Below are 22,968 nucleotides of genomic sequence, written 5' to 3'. Positions count from 1 at the left end.
GACGGTGCTTTAAAAAAAATACGGGACAAAACCCGTCCCGTATTGATTCAAAACGGGACGCGCAATTTCATTCTCAAATACGGGACGATTCCGTATTTTAAAGTACGGGTGGCAACCCTAAGAAAATAAATTTCATGGGGAAAAAAAAGAATTAAAAATATCACCAATGCAGCTCCATATACAGAAAAGCAAAGCTATGGCTATTAAATCACTAATACATTATCATCCATCTACTTAAATGAGTTCAAGGTCTCGGATGACTGGAAACTATTTCGTTACCTTCGGCCAAAATACAGGAACTAAATCTCCGTTGGCGGTAGTCCATCACTGAACACACAATATAATGTTACTAAATGACCAAACGCAAATGCTTAGACGACCACAAAGGGCAAGCAAACTCCATCAAAGAGTAATGAATACAAACTCGCTCACACAAGCTCCTTGGCATCAAACGTGAGAAATTGTGTTACTATTCTTTAAAGTAAAACTCGTTATTATAACAAAACATTTTAGATTTGATTGAATTTATTGTATTAATTACTTAAATTACACAACTTTGTTAGCTATCTTACGATCGCGAGAGTAAACTCTGACGTCACAGCATAAGACAATTCGCTATTCGAGTTTTGTCGTCGGCAGATTCCCTAATCGTGCTTTGCATACTTTGTACTGTACTGTTATAACATTACATTTGTAGAAGTTATCTCGCGCATAACAAAATAAATAAATAAAATTAACATCATGAAAATATGAAGATGCAAGACAATAATTAAAGAAATGAGCTTTAAAAATGAGGTCATAATAATAATAATAAAATAGACGTTACTACAAATAGCAAGCAAATGTGCTGCGTTCGATTCAAAAGTTGACTTTGTTTCCATGTGATTTAGGAAGGCAGCATGGCGGCAGGATTTAAGTAAGTGGGAGTGATGCTACGAGTGTTCCAAAGGGAATGGATGTGTGTTCTGTAATAAAAAATAAATTCAGTCGTTTATAATCAGACCTTTAGACCTTGATAATCAGAATGTTTTATAGAATTCAGCATGTAAAACTGAAGAGTGACATCACGTTTAACATTAGTCTGTTGATCCATTTTTAAAGAATGCGGAGTTATGAACATTACAACGTGGGTGCTTCAACGTTATATCAGTTTTGTGCAAGTAACCTGTGTGTGTGTGTGTGTGTGTGTGTGTGTGTGTGTGTGTGTGTGTGTGTGTGTGTTTTAGTGTTAGAAGTACCCGCAACTGTTGAGAAGGCTCATCTTAAAACATAAATAAAAAGAAATAACGGACATGCAGGCTTTCCTCTTTCAGATCACATTTGTGGCTGCTTGCGCAGTTGTAGGATTCACAGGATTAAGTGCATTAAGTGAAAGTTGTAGAAGTAGCGTAAGAAACAAGAAGGCTGAATACCGTACCACTTTTTATAAACCAGATTGTTTTTGATTTGACCTTTGAATATTGTGTTTTCAAAAATCGATCTGTTCATTAAGTTAGTATTGAAAACAGTTTTCCCAGTACAGCGTTACGGGCCGCAGGGACCGATCCTAAAAAGCAATGGACATAAAACAGGAGCCAGCCCTGTCCTGAACACACACAGGATCACAAAACACCTGCTCATACTGCATAACAGTTCAGTGCGGACAGCTGACTTAATAGTTTGGCTTTTTAAAATCTTTTTTTTTTCCCATTGTAGAACAGTTGAACCCTTGGAATATCACAGAAAATTTTTGGTAAGTAGTTAATTTTTTGTCATTCCTGTTTATTATTTTTCATTTGATAGAAGCTTAAATCAAAGGCAACCACAAAAAATCATTGTGCACATAACAGATGAGAGTTTAGGCAAGACCACGGTAGAAAGGGGCGGTCAGATTAGTCTGAAATAAAGGTTTGAATATTCCTATTTAAAGTAAGTATATATTAAATATACTGTATATGTTCAAATGTTAGTTAAAAATTCTGGGTGCTAAATGTATGATTAAACTTTCTTTTTGATATTGTTATTAATACTTATGAATTTGTAATGCATGACATGCTTATGACTTAGGGACTGTTGTTTAAAATATGCATGTGAAGATTTAAAATTTGAATTGCAGTGATTTTAAAGTATATCCTACTCCTTGTTATTCTTTAGTGGACATTTTTATTCACATCAACTTAGAAAAAATCTGTAAAAGTACATTTGAGTATTTGTTAGGAAACTACGATGTTAGTGAACAATACGCAACAAAACTTCAACAAGTTTAAGTTTATTACCATATGTAGTCAGTACAATGAAAATCGTATTCTGACAGTCCTCCAGCAATAGACAAGAATACACAACAACAAACCAAAAACACCTGGGTGAAACAGAAATGCAAAAACAGACAGAAGTAAGAGTCACGTGCAAATAAATAAATAATTCAGTGTAAGCTGTGCTGGTAGATGGTCTCAAGATGGCCTTCCATCCTTCAGACAGTCACTAGCCTGTAGTGCTGAGGGGTGGGGCAGTGGATGGGTTCTATTTAAAAGCCTGATGGCATAAGAGAGAGAACTGTCTTTCAGCCTTGATGTTCTAACTGCTATGCTCTTATTGTGTCTCCCTGATGGTACTGTGAGTGGGTTGTGTTCTTAATAATGTTATGGTATTATGCAATGCAAAGAACTCTGGTATTATGGATGTCCTGTAGTGCAGGAAGTGCTGTTCCAATGGTATTTTGTGCTGATTTTACCACCCGCTGTAGAGCCTTGTGGTCCCGTGCTGTATTGTTCCCAAACCAGACCGTGATGGAGTAGGTGAGGATACTCTCAATTGCACATCATTGTGGAGGATAGTGCTTGGCATGCCAAAATTCCTTGGCCATCTCCAAAAATACAAACGCTGCCGGGCTTTCCCTGCCATGTCTGTGACGTGGTAGTTCCCAGTGAGATCCTCAGAGATGTTAATGCCAAGAAATTTTAAATGTGGCCATTGTCTCTCCAATGTACAGTGGTGGGTGCTGATCGCTCTTCCTCCATGTGTCAATAATTAAGAAAGAGATTACTGTCCTGACACCACTTCACAAGGCCAGCCACCTCCCTCCTGCATGCTGACTCGTGACCTTTAGAAATCAGTCCAATGATGGTGGCATCGTCCAAAAAATTTAATTACACTGGTGTCATGCTGGGAAGCGACACAGTCATGGGTAACAAGCATGTACAGCATGGGACTGAAACCACACCCTTGTGGGATTCCTGTATGTATGATTTATTGTTTTGGAAATGTTGTTCCCCAGTCTGACCGACTCGTATCTGCCTGTTAACAAGTCCAGGACCCAATTGCAGAGAGTAAATGGCACACCTAGAATGGAGAGCTTGAACTGTAAAGCACAAAACATGTAGGCTATATTTAGTACCGTTGCTTAATGAAAACTAGCGGTCTTAAAAAAATATAACCAACAACCTTGGTGCAAAGTCTTAACTATCCATCCATCAGTTTTATAACCCACTTACCAAGTTTGGTCTCCTTGAAGCACAAGGATAATCTCTAGACAGACAAGTCCATCTTAAGTACATGCAAGAGATTTCATAGTAATAAATGGATTTCTGCATACTGCACGAGAACTAGACTATAGAGAAAGTCTCTCCAAAAAAAGAAAAAATCAGCGATAGACTGAGTGTAAAAAGTGAATTTGAAATCCATATATAATGCAGCATTTGATGCCACACTTTATGTTGGTGACCCTGAATATTTTTTCTGGCCTAGTAATACATTCAGTGTTTAATGGCTAATCATTTCTGATGTATTTTGTTTATCCATATTGTTTTATAGCATCTGTTAGAAACGTAAAATGATTTTTTTTGACAAAATGTAAACAACCCTTTGTTAGGCAAAGATTTTCAGGTTGGATGCAATGCTACTGATTAGTTTTGTGAATAAGACCATTTAATATTATTATTGTTATTATTATTCTTCCGGCTCCTCCCATTAGGGGTTTGCCACAGCGGATCATCATCTTCCATATCTTTCTGTCCTCTCCATCTTGCTCTGTTACACCCATCACCTGCATGTCCTCTCTCACCACATCCATAAACCTTCACTTAGGCCTTCCTCTTTTCCTCCTCCCTGACAGCTCTATCCTTAGCGTCCTTCTCCCAATATACCCAGCATCTCTCCTCTCTGACTTTGTCTCCCAACCGTCCAACCTGAGCTGACCCTCTAATGTCCTCATTTCTAATCCTGCCCATCCTCGTCACACCCAATGTAAATCTTAGCATCTTTAACTCTGCTACCTCCAGCTCCGTCTCCTGCTTTCTGGTCAGTGCCACCATCTCCAACACGTATAACATAGCTGGTCTCAGAAAAACAACAGGATTGAAAAAAGTAATAATAATAATAATAATAATACATTTTATTTATATAGCGCCTTTCCCATGCTCAAGGCACTTACAGAATAAATAAAGAACGGCAGAATATACAGTATATAGCATTGTACAAACCAGATAAATAAATAAAGAAGATTAGGACAGTAAATTCTGAGAAAAAAACAGACAACATAATTGATGGTCTCTCGCACACACATACAGGTTACATTAGCAGCTTGACAGAGAGGTAAACTGAGAGAAAGGTAATAAAGTCAAGTAGAGCTAAAAGCCTTCCTGAACAGATGAGTTTTGAGTTGTTTTTTTAAAAGAATTCATGGAGTCAGCTGACCTGATTAATTTCGGTAGGTCATTCCAGAGTCTGGGCGCTATACAGCTGAAGGCCCTGTCACCCATGGAGTGTAGATTAGTGAGGGGCACAACAAGATTACCATAATCAGAGGACCTTAGTGGGCGGGCAGGCACAAAGTGATGGAGAAGGTCACTGATGTAGTTTGGTGCGAGGTTATTTAAAGCTTTGTATGTTATTAGTAGGATTTTATATTCGATTCTGTAGGACACAGGGAGCCAGTGAAGATGGAGCAGGATGGGTGTGATGTGCTCGCTGCTGCTGGTTCGAGTAAGGACTCTTGCAGCTGAGTTTTGAATAAGCTGGAGCTGTGATATAAGATTAGAAGGGGCACCTGCCAGTAGGGAATTACAATAATCGATGCGGGTAAAATAATTTCCAATTTAAATTTAATTACATTTAAATTTTACAAAGTACATTTTTAAAAGAAAACACATAAAAGAGTAAGAGTCAGGCAATTCTTACTTCATAAGAACGAAGTTTCATTCTCCAGTATTGAGATGTAAGAACAACTTTCAACTATACCTCAAAATTGGTTTTCTAGAATATTCAGAAAGAATTCAGAATACAAAAGAAAGTTTGGCAACAGAATATAATAAGCTCTAATGGTATCTGATCTGGAACAGTTCTGTACATTAAAAATGGTCAAACATTTTAAATTTAAATAAAAATATTAATCTGATTAAAATGAATGTGCATTCATTAATAAAGTTCAAAGTGGTAAAAATGACATCAAAAATATCGTATTCAGGTAAAAGGGCTACTTAATAGGTGTCTGCTTGATGCCTCTCTATCGGATATACAGTAAATAGACTCAAATGTTATTATGTGTAAATGGATGCCCTGTCATTCACAAATCTCCTTTTCTTCAATAACCATTCATGTTTCATTTATTCTCCTTATAACACTAATATTTCTTTTAAGACCATCCTGTGATCCTGATTTGAGTCATAGGTTTGGGAATCTCTATACTAAAGTATTTTATATTTACTCTTTAAATTGTAGTACTAGGGTGTTGTACCGTTTGTTAGCCATTATGAATGTAGTGAGAAGTCAAGCAAAATGACACCTTTTATTGGATAACTAAAAAGATTACAATATGCAAGCTTACATCTTGCCTGAAGAAGGGGCCCGAGTTGCCTTGAAAGCTTGCATATTGTACTCTTTTTAGTTAGCCAATGAAAGATGTCATTTTGCTTGACTTCTCACTCTTTAAATTGGGGAAAAAAAACAATGTTGTATGAAAGCTATTCATTTAAGAATATTTGACAGTGAAAATACCAGAACTAAGTTTCATATTTAATCTCTGAATAAACCCTGCCTTTCTTTTTTTGGATAAATTATTTATCATTTGTAGATATATTGCAAAAATAATTTCATTCTTTCATTCACTTTGCACCACTTATCTGAAGCCGGGTTGCAGGGGCAGCAGTCTTAGCGGAGAGGCCCAAATCTCTTTTTCCCCCCAAGTTATATTTGCCAACTCGTACTGTGATTCCCAAGGCGTTCCCAGGCCATCTGGGAGGTATAATTCTTCCAGTGAGCCCTGGGTCTTCCCCTGGGTCTCCTCCCAGCTGGTCGTGCCCATACAACCTTTTGAGGGTCAGCAGCTCTAGTGGGAGGTGAGTTATTGCCCAAAGTGTATATACAGTACTGTATTATTACTTAATTTATTTATTGCTTAAAATTTTCATATGGTTTTTATATGGTGTTACAGAAAAAAATATTTTATCCCCCCATTATCAGTAGCAATATCATTTTTCTTTTCAACAGAAAGAGAACTGTAGGCCTGATGGAAGAGAGTTGGGTGAATTTCGAACAACCACATTGAATATTGGTAAAATATATATTTTATGTTTAAGGAAAATATAACCTATTTGACCTCTGAATATACTTTGATTTTTGTAATTTTAAGTAATGACATATTGTTTTAATTTTTTTCATTAGAATGGTTGTATGTTTTCTTAAGCAGATTTTTCTCAATATTCTGTCTATTCCCTTAACCTACTTATTTTAATACATGCTTAACCTGGGAACTATAATATTACAACTCTACTATTATTAGTTTACCAACATAAGTTTTGTTTTTTTGTACTTGACATATGAATTTTTAACATTATGTGAATATTGAGTCATTTCCAAATGCTGATCATTTATATAGTATCCTTTCATTATTATAAAATGTGTTAGACTCATTTTTTAATTGTGGAATTTTGTCATGTTTTTCTTGTTTAATCATTTATATTGTCTTAGGTTCTATTACTACTGCAGATGGCTCAGCACTAGTAAAGCTTGGTAATACAACCATTATTTGTGGCATAAAAGGAGTAAGTGATTGATTAAACATTATGGTTTGGTTTATACTGTCAGTGTTATGTAATTCTGTGAAAGTATGAAGACTTATGTGTAGATTTCCAACAGGGATATATTTAAGTTCTAAATATAAAATCGAAAAATATTTTTTTGCATCTGTTCCTTTCTGAAAGTTACTCCGTAAGTTAGTGTGCTCACCATCTAGAATTCCTTGTTACATCACAAAGCTTGTTCACACAACTATAACCAGCATATATACATTTTATACAAGTAATTGGTGTTTATATACTGCCTGAGTAGAAATGTCATTGAATCTCATTTTATAAAGTAGTATTTAACTGTTTTATTCTTTTTTTTTGGGCAGCCCATTAAGGATTGTGCTTGTTGTTGCTGGGATAGGCCTCAAATCTTGGCGCTCTTGTAACTGAAAAGCTGAGTTGAGAAAAGGGTTTAATTATTTTTTTTTTTTTTACTTAGAAGTATTAACAGTCTTTATACTGCTGCCGGATTCCGTAATCTAACACCAGATAAAGTCCACATTTAATGTCGATAGCTCAGTTCAGTGCGTGGTTTATTCCTGCTTTTGAAGGAAATACACATCAGAAGTATACAGATTAGCTCAATTTGAGCAGTGTGACACAGCAGATCTGAGCATATTTTTTAATGTGTTTTAGAAAGCTGGCTGTCTGAACTGTTTTAATATATTAATTTCTGTGAATTGTGTTGATAATCTACATTTAGCTGCATTAAATATATGCTAAAGAGACGTGCACTTTAATTTTTATTTCAAAATTAATTTGTTTTAGGAGCTTGCAGCCCCACCAGCAGATGCACCAGACAAAGGTTACATTGGTGAGATATTTAAAATACTATAATCTACTTGCTGGGGTGGCATGATGGAACAGTGGTTAGCACTGCTGCTAGCACTGAGTGATTTCCACAGCCTTTTACTGCTTGTGTGAAGTTTGCATATTTACATAGGTCTAGATAGATTGCACTACGGTTATTTTAGTTCTCCATGTTGCATGTCAGGTTGTTTGGATTCACATATATTAACATGGTTAAATGGTTCTAAAGTATTATAATAAACAGTTTGTCTTCTTTATTTAGTTTTAAAATCAGCACATTTTGCATTATTATATGAAGATATTTTTTATAATACAACTTTAATTCCAGATATATTTGTTACAGTTGAAGTTATAATATAGCAATATGACTTATATTTCTATTAACAAACTAAAAAAGTTCAGTGCAATCACAAATGCACTCAATCCAGTAAATTACAGAAATAGTTAAAGCATGGCTTGAACCTAGATGTTGGCAGCAGCAGTTTTATTTAGAATAACACTTAATTCATGTCAGATTCTAATGAGACTGTTCAGAGTTCTAAGCAAAGAGAAGTTTTAGGAAATGTAAGACATTGTTTTCCCATTGGGTTATGGAGGATGTATTAGGATTGTTACATTTCAGCAAGATTAGTCAACACATTATGTAGTGTAGGAAATCGCACTGACATTATCTCTAGATACTCTAATCCTATCTGATATTATAGCAGTCACTGCTGTAAAAGAATTTAGAATGATAATAAATTAAATCTAATATTGAGATTGTCACATTAAACAATTACGGAGTATTAATTTAAGTACAAATATCATAAATACATTGTTTGCAATTTTTTTTAGCCTGTTTATCTGCTAGAGTATATCAATGTATAAATTCAGCACAAAAAATGTAAATATGTAAAGTTTAGCTAAAATGTTGATGCTTAATTTTTCTGTAACACTTATCTGTCATTTCTCAATTATCATTTTTGATGTCATGTTCTTGATTTAAAAAAAAAAAAAGTTACTCAAATTTGTTTGCAGTGCCCAATGTTGATCTACCCCCACTTTGTTCATCACGGTTTCGGCCTGGACCCCCAGGGGAGCAAGCACAAGCTGCTAGTCAATTCATAGCAGATGTTATTGAGAAGTAAGTATGCATTGTATAAATTTAGTTTTGAATATTTGTTTCATATAAAGTAGGAACGGTTTTGTCAATTCTTTTTCTTTTTTTTTTTTTTCTTTTTTTAAATATCATTTTGCCCTACATTTAGTGAATTATCTGAATCCTGATGGCTCGTATAAGTTAAAAATATATGCTGGAAAAAAAATCATTTTTTTTTTTATATTTATATGCCATATTCATAGGATTCCCAGGTTTGGTAACAAACCTTTATTGTATTGCGTGTAGCTACAGGAAACATGTCATTCCTGTTGATGGTGGCATACCCATATACTGAGTCGTGGTTGGCAATATGTTTTTTCATACAGGTATTAGGTATTGTGCAACCCTTTTCTCAAAATTAAGGTTTGGATGGAGAACTAAAGAGCATTTACTGTGAAAATATGCAATAATGCAGAAAATGAAATAGAAGCAAATAATTGTTCACTGTACTGTTAGCATTGTGTGTTTGCTGAAATGTATTAATGACATACTGTACTGCAAACGAAACTAAATGAAATGTTAGTTTTGGCACATTTTTAAGCATTAGTTTGCCTATAATGTCAGTGGAAGAGAATAGATGTGTAAATGTACAAGTGATGATCAAAAAGTTTATAACTTGGCCTACTACATTAAACATAATTTCTGTCAACTCTAATACTCTTCATGTTTGCTATGCCAATCAAATAAAATGTCTTGTCTTATTTGTGGTACCATTCTTCTGTAGATGACTTGCCAACTTTGTCACTAGCATAGCATGTCCTGCAGATTTAGCCTTTCAGACTGAGGAACAGGTGGTAGAAACATGGGGCCAGGTTTGTAGAAGAGCCTGAATGTGACATATGACTGTTTTGCAGTGTGGCCTTTCCAGTTGAGTTCAGTGTGAGTATGGGCATTGTTGTGTTGTGAAGCAGAAGGGAAATAGTGAGTAGTTTTCATTGCTTCTTTCCACTGATTGGTTATATAGGCTGTTTGAAGCACTGAATCAATGCAATCCACATCATAAACAAAATGGGCACATAATCTTACTGGTACTGGCTTGGACCTTAAATTTCTTTAGTGTTGGATGTTTTGTTCTTGCATTGTTTTGTTTTTGTGTGGAATCTTGGCCATAGTTATGTGTCCAAGTTTCATCCCTACTTACATTTTTTTAGCCTAAATTCATTAAATAAAGATTGTCCCTGGAGCACTGGATACAGTGCTTCTTTATTTAACATTCTGGGCACCAACCTTGAACAGACCTTGCTCGTGTTTAGCTGTTTGTGAACAATGGATTTGGCTGACACATAACTAGTCCCTATTGTGTCTACGTTCTCACACAATGTTATTGTTTAAATCTCACTTGTGAATCTTTACACAGGTGAAAATGTTTTCTTCTGTCATCAGTGTTAAAGTCTGTCCAAAGCTTGCATCATCTTCAGACAAACATCCTGCCGTTACAGAGCCCATCTCTTTGTTTATGTCATTTGATAGTGGCTGATCCTGAGGCACATTGAGTAGATGAGAATGAACCTCTAATGGTGTTCTTTAATGATGGACGTTAAGTCTACTTGAGTTTTGTGTTTTTGGCACTCTTGTTCACTTAGTTCTGAAACAAGAAACATACACTATAATTATGGTGCCTACTCTTTGAATACATAAAAATTGTGTAACAATCCTTGCAGGTTCAAAACTTTTTGATCACACCTCAAATTTTAGCAGACTTAACATTTTGGCATTAATTTTAGTCAGGTGTTAGTATTTTCATGCTCAAACTCTAGATTTGATAATTTCTTGGATGAATTCAGAGTACTTCATATACTGCTAGTTGTTAACATTTCTGCAGCTATGATGTTAGCTGTACAGTAGGCATATGTGCTTTAAAGGAAAATGGTACTTTTTATGCAAAGTCCTAGTATCTGTTAAATACCCATATTTAGTGCTTACAGGGTATGATTTCATTTTTGAAACTATGGCACCTTTTAAAAATCCAGCATTAAATGCCAAAGACACATTGTTTTAAAGAAAGTATTGCAATACAGTTGAACTGCTATTGAAGTATCTAAAGCTTAACGTTCTTCTATTGGAACTTTTTCTGCCTCTTTTGCCAATTAATTTTGGCAAACAGCATTGAAGCATGCATCCTTTCCTTTTGATTAATTGTCCATATGTGGATTCTGCATCAGAAAAAATGACATATTCTTGTACCTCGTTCATCACAGTTTCTCAGTAAAAAGTAAAATCAGTTGCAGCTTTTTCATTTAAGCAGCCAGCTGATTAGTGCAGTTGATCACCGTGCACAAGAGTACTATGTGGATGGTTTGTAGCCACCTGACAGGTCTGAAGTAATAATTTAAAAAGCTCTTTTTTTAAATACAAAAGTTACAGAAGCTGGTATAAGTACAAATTATGCAGCTCTTGCACAGAAAAAAGAAAAAAGTCTTACGAGAATGATGGTTGATGGTGGTCCATTAACCTGTATTTGTTTTCACTGAGAGCAGTACAAGACAGACTGTACAGATCCTGAGTATTTAAAAGTAGATGCAGCGCTTATTTTCAGGCTTGAGACTAAATTCAGCCCGGAACTGGTACAGATGAATTAGTCAATCAGCCAGAGATCATAAACTGTAGATTTGCTTTCTTAATTTGCAATTCTTCCATGAGTGTTAATTTTGGTTTAATTTAGCTAAGCAAATACACAGTACTGAAATGTCATCATCTTAAGAAGCAAAAACCGTCTGAGGAAATGTCTGCTGTTTGGCAGTATAGTGGCAAGTGAAAAAACAAGACACTATAACTTTAGTGAGGTTCTCTCCCTTTCCATTGAGTTTAAAAAGGCTAGTTCTTTAAAATCCATCCATCCATTTTCCAACCCGCTGAATCTGAACACAGGGTCACGGGGGTCTGCTGGAGCCAATCCCAGCCAACACAGGGCACAAGGCAGGAACCAATCCCGGGCAGGGTGCCAACCCACCGCAGAGTTCTTTAAAATGCCTTGAGGAATCACATATAATGCCTTGTGTAGAATTGGCACAAAAAAATTCAGATGCATAAAACTGTGCTTTAGCAAAGTTCTACACACTGTCGCTTTAAATCCCAATCAACGTGAATTTTAATGCACATGCATGCTCCTACAGCCCCACTTTGACTCCTTACAGAATTTTGCCTATTTGAATATGCAAATCAATATAAATACAGTAATCCCTCCTCCATCGCGGGGGTTGCGTTCCAGAGCCACCGGCGAAATAGGAAAATCCGTGAAGTAGAAACTATATGTTTATATGGTTATTTTTAGAATGTCATGCTTGGGTCACAGATTTGCGCAGAAACACAGGAGGTTGTAGAGAGACAGGAATGTTATTCAAACACTGCAAACAAACATTTGTCTCTTTTTCAAAAGTTTAAACTGTGCTCCATGACAAGACAGAGATGACAGTTCTGTCTCACAATTAAAAGAATGCAAACATATGTTCCTTTTCAAAGGAGTGCAAAGCAAGCAGTCAAAAAAAAAATCAATAGGGCTTTTTGGCTTTTAAGTATGCGAAGCACCGCCGGTACAAAGCTGTTGAAGGCGGCAGCTCACACCCCCTCTGTCAGGAGCAGGAAGAGAGAGAGAGCCACAGAAAAACAAAGTCAAAAATCAATACGTGCCCTTTGAGCTTTTAAGTATGCGAAGCACAGTGCAGCATGTCCTTCAGGAAGCAGCTGCACACAGCCCCCCTGCTCACACCCCCCTACGTCAGCGCAAGAGAGAGAGAGAGAGAAAGTAAGCTGGTTAGCTTCTCAGCCATCTGCTAATAGCGTCCCTTGTATGAAATCAACTGGGCAAACCAACTGAGGAAGCATATACCAGAAATTAAAAGACCCATTGTCCGCAGAAACCCGCGAAGCAGCGAAAAATCCGCAATATATATTTAAATATGCTTACATATAAAATCCGCAATGGAGTGAAGCCGCGAAGCGCGATATAGCGAGGGATCACTGTAGCTCCTTCCATTCAGTGTTTTGTTAAAAGACAATAGCAAAAGCACATGTAAAAAATAAGAATTTCAGGTCCTGTTCAGTGAAGCGGAGGCAAAGAAAAACATACAATTTGGTGGCTTAACACTAGAATCCATGAAGCCTACAAAAATATTTGTAATGCCAGGCCACCTTAAATTCTCTCGCACCTCGTCAGCGGCAAATATATCAATCAGCACAAGGAGCAAGCATCCTGCTCACTCATCCGCCACCAAGGCAGCTGAAGTCAAGTCAGACACAAAACTCTTAGAACTGAAGTCTCTCTATCCCAGAGTTAGGTATCTGGAATTGTATAGGGTTAAATAATATATCGTTATTTGGAACACATACATTTCATGTGTGCTCCGTGTCTGCAACAATCTGTGTAAATGTGGGATGACAAGAAATGCGAGGCAAGAAATGTTGTACACATACCTAAAACAGAAACTTTTTTCATGTTATAGTAGTAATGACAAAATGTTGACATAATGTGTGAAGACCGAAGTCCAAATATCAAATAAACACTTTCACAAAAAGTATAAGAAGTGTGCTTTTATTCAAGAATATAACTGAAGAAAAAGAAAAAAAATCAATTTGCATGTTGTTGTCACGGTGGTGCAGTGGGTAGTGCTGCTGCCTCGCAGTTGGGAGACCTGGGGACCTGGGTTCGCTTCCCGGATCCTCCCTGCGTGGAGTTTGCATGTTCTCCCCATGTCTGCATGGGTTTCCTCCGGGCACTCCGGTTTCCTCCCACAGTCCAAAGACATGTTGGTTATGTGGATTGGCAATTCTAAATTGGCCCTAGTGTGTGCTTGGTGTGTGGGTGTGTGTGTGTGTGTGTGTCCTGTGGTGGGTTGGCACCCTGCCCGGGATTGGTTCCTGCCTTGTGCCCTGTGTTGGCTGGGATTGGCTCCAGCAGACCCCCGTGACCCTGTGTTCGGATTCAGCAGGTTGGAAAATGGATGGATGGATGTTGTTGTCAATGTGTAAAAACTGAAGCCCGAGTATAGAGTTTCTCAAACCCCATCATAACTAAAGTAGCACATTAATCACTATATGCTTTTAAAACGGGTTTTCACTTATGCCGACAGGAGTGCGCAGGCAGCAATCGCCACACAGAATAGATTGTATTCATGATATTACAGCTCTCGGAACATTTTAGAAGACTAAGATGTATACTTGATATCATTTTCATGATGAAATGCATTAAAGCATGTATTAAACGTGGGGGCACGATGGTGCAGCAGTAGTCCTGCTGCTTCACATTAGGGGGTCACATCCCCTGCCTGGCGTTTTGTATGTTTTTTTCTGGTGGGTTTTCTCGGTTTGCTTTGGTTTTCTACCAAAGGCATGCAGGTTAGGGGATTTGGTGATGCTAAATTGCTGCTGCTGGAGTATGTGTGTGCACATTTTCACCTTGTGATGAGCCGGCACTCCATAGCAATTGTTCCTGCCTCACACACCATGCTTTCTGGGATGGGTGTGACCCTGGATGGAGTAATTAAACATGTATAACAAAGATTTTTCAGTGTTTGTGTACCTTAAAATTTCTGAACACTCCGTGTTCTAAGTTAATAGCTAGTTTTACTATCACAAAGATGTTTATCATGTGGTGATTGGTTATGTGGGGAAAGAAAATGGAAGGGTAAGAAATGGGATTTGGTACTTTTTAAAAACAGCATGGCTGTAATTAAAAAAAAAAAAAAAAAAAAACCCACCAGCTCACAAACCCAGCATTTACACATTATTTCATTAAACCAGTAGGATACTCATTCATACATCTAGCCTCTTGGAGCCTCGTCACAACTGCCATAAATGATTGATTGATTCATGCATCGATTATACAGCTGCTTTTTCAGTCACTTTTTAGAGATTGTGGCAAGGTGTTCCAGGAATTTCATGGATGTTCTTCTGGATGGGGTTTCTTTATTGCAGCAGTATTGTCTCTGTCAAACATACCAAACCCCAATTCCTTTCCTTAAATTTTCTTTCTCCACCTAACCAGTCACTACACAATAAGCGTCTGTAATAAATGTAAAACCAGATGTAAGTTTAGAACACCGATTTGTCAAAACTTTTAAGGAACATTGAAAAATCTTTGTTATACATGTTTAATTATTCCATCCATCCAGGGTCATACCAGTCCCAGCAAGCATCGAGCACGAGGCAGGAGTAATCTCTGGATGGGGCACCAGTTCATTGCAGGGTGAATATGAGCGTATACATACCCTAGTTGCGTCAATTTAGCATCACCAAATCCCCAAACCTGCATGCCTTTGGAAGGAAGCTGAAGCAAGCAGAGGAAACCCACCAGAAAAAACATACAAACTCCAGGCAGCAAACACCCAGGACTTGACCCCCTTACAGAGAGGCAACAACGCTTCTGCAGTGCCACCATTCCCCCACATGTTTAATTATTAACAGCATTTATTATTTAAATGAAGTTAACAATTTATCTGTAAAATGTAATTTACATACTTCAATGCATCCTAACAGCACACAGCTCCAAGGGGATAGCTCTTAGAAATCTAAATCTACTAGAAGCCAGTCATAATCATAGGACAAGAAGTCAATGTGATTTGTAAATATGTGCTCTCTTCTAATTATTACATTTGCAATGTCTTCTAACAATGCAAAAGTAGCCATGGTAGTTGGAATAGTTTGGGCATTCCATGCACCATTGTATTGTTATGGATTGATTGCAATCAGGTGCCTTAAATTTGTAAACAATAAGCAATTAATTTTGGTGTATTTGATAAAGCCTGCGTCATGGATACAAATTTTAAACAGAAAGGGAAACCACACAGAACCAGTAGCACTGCTTCGATACTGGGTACCGCCCATTTACCAAACCAAGCAGAAACATGTGTATGCATGGTCTCAGGCTGCCATGAAAATTTGTGTGGTATTACGCCAAGTTTACATTTTATGCATCTCAATGTGAGCATGGGAAACGGGCGTACACAACATTTTTGTGTGTACCATTCACACAAGGCTTCTGAAAACTGGTCATCCATAGCCACTCTACTAGCAGTGTTTGAAAGAATAGGCAGGCATGAACAAAACAATCCTAAATCTAGTTGACAAACTTGGGGACCTTCGGATAGGCAATATTACTTAACGCAGGAGGGTGCTTGGTCAAATTGCTAAGTTAAGTTTAAGAGTTGGCTATGGGAGAAAGGTCTGTTTGCATGCATGCTGCTGGTAGAACCATATCATTTATACTGTAACTTTAGAAACCTTTCACCTTGGAGGAATTCAAGTGTGTAATTCACTTTTTACATTATGCATTTTGACCAAAAATATTCAGGCTTGCTTGGAAAAATCCTGTTAAATTCTGAATATGTTTAAAAATGTAAATGAGATAACACTGCTGTCATCAACAAAATAACATTTGATTCTAAAGTTACACTTGGGGTACATTACTTACGGACCAATATTTGGTTTGCTTTGTTTACAGTTCAGAAATGCTACAAAGAGAAGATCTTTGTATTGAAAAAGGAAAGGTAAGTGGTTTTAAAGTTTCTGTTTTTGCCCTTCTCATTTGAATTTTGGGTAGTACAGAGGTGCAGTTGTAGCACTGCTGCCTTGGATTAAGGAGACCAGGGTTCTTGGCGCAGTTTCCTCTCAATGTCCCAAGACATGAAGATTATGTGAATTGGTGAAACTAAATTAGCTATAGTATGTGTTTGGTGTATGGGTGCTTGTTCACCCTGAGTGGGAATTGCGTCCTGTCCAGGGTTTGTTTTTAGCTTGCGCTTTTGGTTAGCTGGGACAGACTCCAGCTCAAATGTGACCCTGTATTAAGTTTTTCCTTGTACATTATATATAAGCTTTCATTAACACTGATTTGAAGATAAATCTATCAACTATTTTCTAATGTTTATATAGTTCAGGGTCGTGGGGAGCCAGTGCTTTTACCCAGCAAAAGTGAATAAAAGGTGCCTGTTCATTGTAGGTCAGAGTTGAATGGACAACTAAATTCTGTGCTACATGTGTAATGAAAACAGAATAGTGTCAAAAATGAATTTTTTTTTTTTTATATAAAGTACTTAGTTCCTTTATGAAGAAACCTAATGGCATTAAGTGCATTTTTAACAAAGTTGTAAGGTATCTTCTTCCCAAACAAATAACACAAACAATAAATTCCTTACCTTTTTGTGTTGCTGGATTGTATTACAGTAAACTAGAACATTAGAACACTATAGACGAGAACAAGCCATTCACCCCAACAAAGCTTGCCAGTCCTATCCACTTAATTCTTCTTAAAAAAAAAAAAAACAAAAAAAAAAAAACTATAGTCTAGTTTTGAAAGCCCAAACACCAACTGTCTGCCACACAACAGTACTTGGTAGCTTATTCCAAGTGTTTATGGTTCTCTGTTTAAAGAAAAACCTACTGCTTGTGCGAAATTTACCCTTAACAAGTTTCCAATTGTGTCCCCATGTTTTTGATGAAATCATTTTAAAGTAACAGTCTCGATTCACTGGACTAATTCCTTCCATAATTTTAAATACTTCAGTCATGTCACCTTTTAATTTTCTTCTGCTTAAACTGAAAAGGCTCAGCTCTTTTAATCTTTCCTCATAACTCAACCCTTGTAGTCCTGGAATCCGCTTAGTTGCTCTTCTCTGGGCCTTTTCTGGTGCTGCTATGTCCTTTTTGTAGCCTGGAGACCAACACTGTACACAGTACTCCAGATGAGGCCTCACCAGTGCATTATAAAGCTTCAGCAGAACCTCCTTGGATTTGTACTCTACCCATCAGGGCACTACATAACCTAATGTTTTATTAGCCTTCTTAATGGCTTTTGAACGCCGTCTGGAAGTTGATAGCATAGAGTACACTTAGACTCCTAAATCCTTCTCCTAAGGTTTACTTTCAATTTTTAGAACTCCCCCTGTGTGTAATCTAACCTACATGTAATACAGCGTCAGATCGGGTGTGAATTTATGCTGGCCCTGTTATTTAGGGTCAGATCAGGAGGGGGGGGAGAAATTTACACCTGATCTGTTTGTTTTCAAATACAGTGGAACCTCGGTTTGTGAGTAACTTGGTTTACAAGTGTTTTGCAAGATGAGCAAAAATTTTTAATAAATTTTGACTTGATAAACGAGCGAGGCCTTGCAGTACGAGTAGTATGTATACGCTTTGTCTGCTGAGCGTCATGTGATCACAACTGAGCTAATGGTGGTTCTCTCTCTCTCTTGCTGCGAGATTGTGGGCAATCGTCTCCTATTCTCCGTCTGAGTCGGCGTGCCTCACTCATATAGGCAACATCCGTGCGAGCGTATACTGTTTACTGCAGCATTAGCATTGTGACTGTGTGTGCGCGCGTGTGTGTGCTGTGACGTGCGGGTCCCCGTCTTGCACCCTAAAACATGAAGCTGAGTCTCAGTACTTTAGCAACACCAGCTTTATTCAGCTTGAAACCGCAACAGCGTGGTTATTTATTGTAGAGGGATCTGCCGCTCTCCTATACACAGACGCAGCAGTCAGGCAGGGCCCTGCGCATTTATAATGTTCCTTGTTCCTTGTATCACCCATCGACGGCAGGCGCTTATAGCATGTCCGCGATCATTTCAGATTCGGTTTTACGGTGAACTGCTACAGCGCTGGGAGACTGCGATTGCTTTGGGACGCTCTTCTGCGTGTTGTCCCGTTGGGTGCAATCCCACAAGAGTTTAGAAACTCACTCATACCAGCCATGATTCTTTCCAAAGGTAAAGTGCAGGTTAATTTGTTTTATGTATTTTTACTTTATATTTTGTACTAATCATTTTTATATGAATAGTTTTGGGTTGTGGAACAAATCATCTGAGTTTCCATTATTTCTTATGGGGAAATTCACTTTGATATACGAGTGCTTTGGACTGTGAGCACGTTTCCGGAACGAATTATGCTCTCAAACCGAGGTTCCACTGTAATACTGCATTAGTGCGATGACGTTTTCTGATTGGTACTATTCAGGTCATAATGATTTCACATATAGTTGTCTTTCATTTTTTTTACCCAGTGCTGCCATGACATCATGCACAAGAAGGCGTAAGCTTATTCAGTGCAAGCAAGAACACGCAGGTGGCCGGTTGCTTGTGCTATAACAAGCTTGACCTGGTGGCGATCAACGTGCATGTACTGTGCAAGGCATGTATAGGGTCCACTGAGAAAAGAAGAGTGTTCATGGCTCACCTTGCAGAGGAACTTTCTATAGTTGCTTGGGTCTGCCTTATCACCCTTTTTATATAACGGGATAATATCTGACATTTTCCAATCCTTTGGAAACTCAACTTGAACAACTGCATCCACTATCAAAACATTAATGAAAAAAATTAAGTTATTCTTGTTGTATAATTCCGATGCTAGGCATCCAGCTGCATGTTTAGTATTTCCCAAACACATGTATTTTGGGTGAAAATGTTCTTGTACCCAATGGAGAGCTAGTGAATTAGATACCCAACTCCCCCCTCATTAATTGGTCACTGATTCTACTTAATAATAGCTCAGTTATTGATTACTGGGCTCTCTCTTTGGTCTATAAGAAGTTTTAAAGGTTAAAATTGAAAGAAAAATGATTGAAAACATTTGCAAATTGGATAAGTACTTGTAAATCTCAACAACAGTCTTTTAGGTGAAAAACGTAAAGTACAGCTGTTGTGGCTTAGCAATCAGTGAATTAGGGGAGAGTTAGGTCTTCAGTTGAAAAGCTCAGTAACATCTGAACACACTTCTCTGTAATTGGTTTGCTTAATAAAGTATACCTGGATACCTGATATTTGAATTATGTGACACAGGCAGTTTAGAGGTATGATTTGATATTGTTTGCTATTGTTTAAGATGACTTTACATTGAAAGCCACCGTATCAGGAAGTTTTTTGATCTCCATATGCCATGAAAACATGACATTAATAATGTCTCTTGACCATCACTACATTTTTTTTTAAAGTAGTGCACTTTTGCCTCAGACTAACAAAAAAGATTTAAGTTAAATTTAAGCTATTTATAATCTACCAGTGGTACTGATTTTAATTACTAAATGTGACAGTGATTGGTCCAAACACCTCGACATACTTAACTTTTTAAAGAGAGTTGGGGGTGGGGAATTAAAACCTTACTTTGGCACTATATGTTGTAATGCTATTTATTTCATGGAATGCAGCTAAATTTAAAAGGCTGCAATTTGTGAAGGATATTTTGACTTAACCGTGTTAGTAATACCAGTATGAGATGTATGGTTTACAACAGTAAAGTACCTCTTTCTCTGCCCTTGACCTCAAATTAAACCAGTCACCCACAAAACAGGTTTATAAATAAACACTTTGTGTAAACTTCCAAATATGTTACATAAGTAGCCATGTCACATTTGTATGTGAGTGTGGATATTACACATGGAGGAATGATTTGTAAATGTACAAGCAACCCTTTCCTTATCAAAGTGAGGTTTTTTTTTTTTTTTTTTTTATTATCCCCTGGTATTGACTTCATTTTATGTACATTTCTGTTAATAAGGAAATCTGTTATTTACCAGATTGCCTAAAAAAAAATCTTTGTCTTACTGTGATGTGTTTTGCAGATCTCTTTTTTTTTAATTTATTTTATTCTTGCCATTTGTATCAAACTATACATATACAGTAATCCCTCCTCCATCGCGGGGGTTGCGTTCCAGAGCCACCCGCGAAATAAGAAAATCCGCGATGTAGAAACCATATGTTTATATGGTTATTTTTAGAATGTCATGCTTGGGTCACAGATTTGCGCAGAAACACAGGAGGTTGTAGAGAGACAGGAACGTTATTCAAACACTGCAAACAAACATTTGTCTCTTTTTCAAAAGTTTAAACTGTGCTCCATGACAAGACAGAGATGACAGTTCTGTCTCACAATTAAAAGAATGCAAACATATCTTCCTCTTCAAAGGAGTGTGTGTCAGGAGCACAGAATGTCACAGAGATAGAGAAAACAATCTCTAGCAAACAAATCAATAGGGCTGTTTGGCTTTTAAGTATGCGAAGCACCGCGGCACAAAGCTGTCGAAGGCGGCAGCTCACACCCCCTCCGTCAGGAGCAGAGAGAGATAGAGAGAGAGACAGAGTTTGTTTTTCAGTCAAAAATCAATACGTGCCCTTCGTGCTTTTAAGTATGCGAAGCACCGGGCAGCATGTCGCTTCACGAAGCAGCTGCACAGAAGGTAGCCAACGTGAAGATAATCTTTCAGCATTTTTAGACGAGCGTCCGTATCGTCTAGGTGTGCGAACAGCCCTCCTGCTCAATCCCCCTACGTCAGGATCAGAGAAAGTCTGTGCAAGAGAGACAGAGAAAAGTAAGCAATCTAGCTTCTCAGCCATCTGCCAATAGCGTCCCTTGTATGAAATCAACTGGGCAAACCAACTGAGGAAGCACGTACCAGAAATTAAAAGACCCATTGTCCGCAGAAATCCGCAAACCAGCAAAAAATCTGCGATATATATTTAAATATGCTTACATATAAAATCCGCGATGGAGTGAAGCCACGAAAGGTGAAGCGCGATATAGCGAGGGATCACTGTATATATATATATCTGGAATATTAAAAAAGTAACTTTTTTAAATTTAAAATATTGATCATTCTAGCCAGCAGTTTAAAGTTGGGTGCATGCGGTGATATGATGAACCACCTTGATTGGGACCCGCATGCAGCAGGTGACACCTCAGCACCACCCTGGAACTTTATTCCTTTTTAAGGATTAAGAAAAGATGATAAAAAGTATTGATGTGTTTATTATACAGTACTTCCCTCAAGATATGAATGCTGATGTTTTCTACAATAAAAAGGAAACTGAATGATGATGACTTTCATATATTAATTTTAATTATTCATGTGTACTTGCTTGTTTTTTAGCTTTCCTGGGTCCTTTACTGTGACATTATTTGCCTTGATTATGATGGGAATATTTTGGATGCTTGCATTATAGCTTTACTAGCATCTATGAAAAATGGTAATTTTTTTTTTTATACATTTTATGTAAACTAAACCTGTTAAATGTTTTAGCTCAATTGTTTAGTTTTACATTAATAGAACTGTGAAGATTTCTGGAAAGTAAATGAATACCATGCTAATAAAGCACAGGAGGAAGTAATATGAATATTCACACATTTCTTGCATGTAAAGTGTAGCTGTTCACATTGCTGTCCTAAAGCCAGCGATCATTTAACCAGTAGTGCACTGAGGAAATGGGATCTTTTTCCTTTGTTGTTTTTCCATGATTCTGATTGGGGGGAAAAGAAAAAAAATAATCTCTTTTATTGTTTTGTTTTTATAGTGCAGCTACCAGAGGTACACGTAAATGAACAGACAGGCCTTGCAGAAGTTAATATGAAAAAGAAGAGACATTTAAATATTGTAAAGCATCCAGTTGCTGCTTCTTTTGCAGTATTTGACAAGTATGTAAAATATTACTAAACATATTAAAAAAGACTTGCCAGCTGGTACTTTTAAAAAAAAAAAAATACGCATGGCATAACATTATGTGGTGGTATGGAATACACCAAAATGAAATGGTTCTGGATAAAATGACAGAGACTTTAAATAGAAAAAGGAAGATCTAAAATCTTTGTAGAAATGACTAAGTTACATTTTTGTTGTGAGTAAAAAAAGACGAAGAAAAAAATTCACTAAACTTTAGAATTCCATTGTCTTTCTCTGTTGGGTGTTTTACAGGTAGAGTAACGCTTTATTGAATAATGAATTAAAATTGCATAACATTTTCAAAATTCATTTTATTTTTTAAAATTGAGTATCAAAATTTCTGATAATTCATGATGTTTGATAAATATATTATTAAGCTGTTGAGGGAAATGTCACAAAAGCAAATTTTTGAGCATTACAGTATCTAGTGTGTCTATTCTCATCTCATTTTCTCAAACTGCTTTTCCTGGTCAGGGTTGGGACAGCAGCCAGCCAAGCAGATCAGCCCAGACTTCCCTGTTGCAGCTCAAGATTCCAGCTCTTCCTGGGGATTTCTCTGGTGT

At 37.2% G+C, this 22,968-nt stretch overlaps 1 protein-coding gene across 2 annotated transcripts in view; it reads left to right on the top strand.

The window, feature by feature from the left end:
- Nucleotides 1-397: 397 nt before the first annotated feature.
- exosc8 (exosome component 8) overlaps nucleotides 398-22,968 on the top strand; it is a 35,073-nt gene continuing 12,502 nt past the window's right edge. Inside the window, exons 1-9 of one of the 2 annotated variants that reach the window (XM_028799279.2) lie at nucleotides 398-453; nucleotides 1,696-1,732; nucleotides 6,463-6,526; nucleotides 6,943-7,016; nucleotides 7,809-7,854; nucleotides 8,868-8,973; nucleotides 16,424-16,469; nucleotides 21,839-21,935; nucleotides 22,260-22,380. In XM_028799279.2, coding sequence (XP_028655112.2) covers nucleotides 413-453; nucleotides 1,696-1,732; nucleotides 6,463-6,526; nucleotides 6,943-7,016; nucleotides 7,809-7,854; nucleotides 8,868-8,973; nucleotides 16,424-16,469; nucleotides 21,839-21,935; nucleotides 22,260-22,380 — 632 coding nt within the window. In that variant the 5' untranslated portion in view covers nucleotides 398-412. Of the gene's footprint in view, nucleotides 454-852; nucleotides 917-1,695; nucleotides 1,733-6,462; nucleotides 6,527-6,942; nucleotides 7,017-7,808; nucleotides 7,855-8,867; nucleotides 8,974-16,423; nucleotides 16,470-21,838; nucleotides 21,936-22,259; nucleotides 22,381-22,968 lie in introns of those variants that run through there. The other variant, XM_028799280.2, reaches the window with a different exon arrangement.

The sequence above is a fragment of the Erpetoichthys calabaricus genome, chromosome 4 (genome assembly GCF_900747795.2).
Source record: "Erpetoichthys calabaricus chromosome 4, fErpCal1.3, whole genome shotgun sequence".
In the NCBI taxonomy this organism is placed as follows: Eukaryota; Metazoa; Chordata; class Cladistia; order Polypteriformes; family Polypteridae; genus Erpetoichthys; species Erpetoichthys calabaricus.
This window is presented reverse-complemented; position numbering and strand designations above follow the sequence as displayed.